This window comes from Dama dama, chromosome 9, assembly GCF_033118175.1.
Source record: "Dama dama isolate Ldn47 chromosome 9, ASM3311817v1, whole genome shotgun sequence".
In the NCBI taxonomy this organism is placed as follows: Eukaryota; Metazoa; Chordata; class Mammalia; order Artiodactyla; family Cervidae; genus Dama; species Dama dama.
This window is the reverse complement of record NC_083689.1, coordinates 11,797,472-11,799,420: the sequence shown is the minus strand read 5'-3', so window position 1 is coordinate 11,799,420 and position 1,949 is coordinate 11,797,472. Positions and strand designations below refer to the sequence as shown.

At 48.6% G+C, this 1,949-nt stretch overlaps 1 protein-coding gene across 1 annotated transcript; it reads left to right on the top strand.

Annotated features, from left to right (window-relative positions):
- The first annotated feature begins 747 nt into the window (after positions 1–747).
- LOC133061203 (olfactory receptor 10H1-like) lies at positions 748–1,680 on the top strand. The gene has a single exon (XM_061149190.1). It carries the CDS (start codon positions 748–750, stop codon positions 1,678–1,680), a length of 933 nt encoding a protein of 310 aa, XP_061005173.1.
- Positions 1,681–1,949: the final 269 nt, after the last annotated feature.

The following is a 1,949-nucleotide window of genomic DNA, read 5'->3' as shown; positions in this document are numbered from 1 at the left end:
CAACTGAGAAACTGAACAACAACAACAACATGGTATTTGAAGCCCTGAAAAGAACAAGACTTATCAGAAGGGAGTAGAAGGGCAGAGAAGCAATGGTTGGAAGCTATTGCCATTTTTGGAAGATGTAGAAGTGATAGAAAGGTAGAGTGTTTGGGGACAGCTAGGTATGGGTTCTGCCATTTTGACAGCTGCACCATAAACAAGTTGCTTAGACTCCCTCAAATATTTTCAATGTGTATTCTCAAGATACTTTGTTCTTAAAAAAAAAAAAAAAAAAGATACTTTGTTCTTAGTCACTCAGCTGTGTCTGACTCTTTGCCATCCCATGGACTGTAGCCCACCCGGCTCCTCTGTCCATGGGGATTCTCCAGGCAAGAACACTGGAGTGGGTTGCCATGCTCTCCTCCAGGGTATCTTCCCAACCCAGGAACTGAACCCAGGTCTCCCGCATTGCAGGCAGGTTCTTTATCATCTGAGCAACGAGGAAAGCCCAAGAATACTGGAGTGGGTAGCCTAACCCTTCTTTAGACAGTGATAAAAACAGCATACACACCCTCCTCCCCCACAAGATTGATGAGAAGATTAAATCTTAGGAGGCACAGAGTAGGAATTCAGCCAAGGTCACCTGTCATTTATCAGGATCAGGAGCAGCCCCTGGGACAGAGCCAGGAATGGTGGAAGCTGAAGACCTCCTTCCATCCAGTAGCTGACCACTCCATGTCACACTTCACTTCAGGAACAGCCCCCATGCAGGGAGGCAACTTCTCATCAGCAACTGAATTCATCCTCATCGGCTTCTCCACCTTCCCCCACCTTCAGCTGATGTTCTTCCTGCTCTTCCTGCTGATGTACCTGTTCACACTGCTGGGGAACCTGCTTATCATGGCCACCGTCTGGAGGGACCGCAGCCTCCACACACCCATGTACCTTTTCCTGTGTGCCCTCTCCATCTCAGAGATCCTATACACCTTTGCTGTCATCCCACGCATGCTGGCCGACCTGCTTTCCACTGACCACTCCATTGCTTTGAGAGCCTGTGCCAGCCAGATGTTCTTTTCCTTCACGTTTGGCTTCACCCACTCCTTCCTGCTCACAGTCATGGGCTATGACCGCTACGTGGCCATCTGCCACCCTCTTCGCTACAATGTGCTCATGAACCCCCGAGGCTGTGCCTGCCTGGTGGCCTGGTCCTGGGCTGGGGGCTCAGTCATTGGCTTGGTCGTGACAGTAGCCATTTTCCAACTAACTTTCTGTGGATCTAATGAGATCCATCATTTTGTTTGCCATGTGCAGGCTCTTCTGAAGTTGGCCTGTGGAGAAAATGTCTCCATTCTGGCCATGGGCTTAGGACTGGTGTGTATCACCGCCCTGCTGGGCTGCTGTCTCCTCATCCTCTTGTCTTATGCCTTCATCGTGGCCACCATCTTGAGGATCCCTTCAGCCGAGGGCCGGCACAAAGCTTTCTCCACGTGTGTGTCCCACCTCACTGTGGTGATAGAGCACTATGGCTTTGCCTCTGTCATCTACCTCAAGCCCAAGGGGCCCCAGTCTCTGGAAATAGACACCTTGATGGGCATCACCTACACGGTCCTCACTCCTTTCCTGAGCCCCATCATCTTCAGCCTCAGGAACAAGGAGCTGAAGATCGCCATGAAGAAGACCTTCCTCAGCAAACTCTAGCCAGACAAAAAAGTGATTATCTGGGAGGAATTCCTTGGAAATAGTTAAATCGGTTTACTAGAGGCTACTATTAGAGATGGCACCCTGTAAGCACATAATAGCCTATATTTGTCTAATGCTGTATGGTTTATAAGGACCCTTGTAGGCAACATTCAAATGTTTGCAAAATGGTTAAACATCATTCTCCATATATTTTTGGTGGAAAGATGTATGTGATGATAACACGGAGAAAGTCAGATTCATTGATTCCTATTTCTTGCAAAACACTT

Coding starts and splice junctions, on each gene's coding strand:
- LOC133061203 (XM_061149190.1), top strand. CDS start 748: ATGCAGGGAGGCAACTTCTCATCAGCAACTGAATTCATCCTCATCGGC.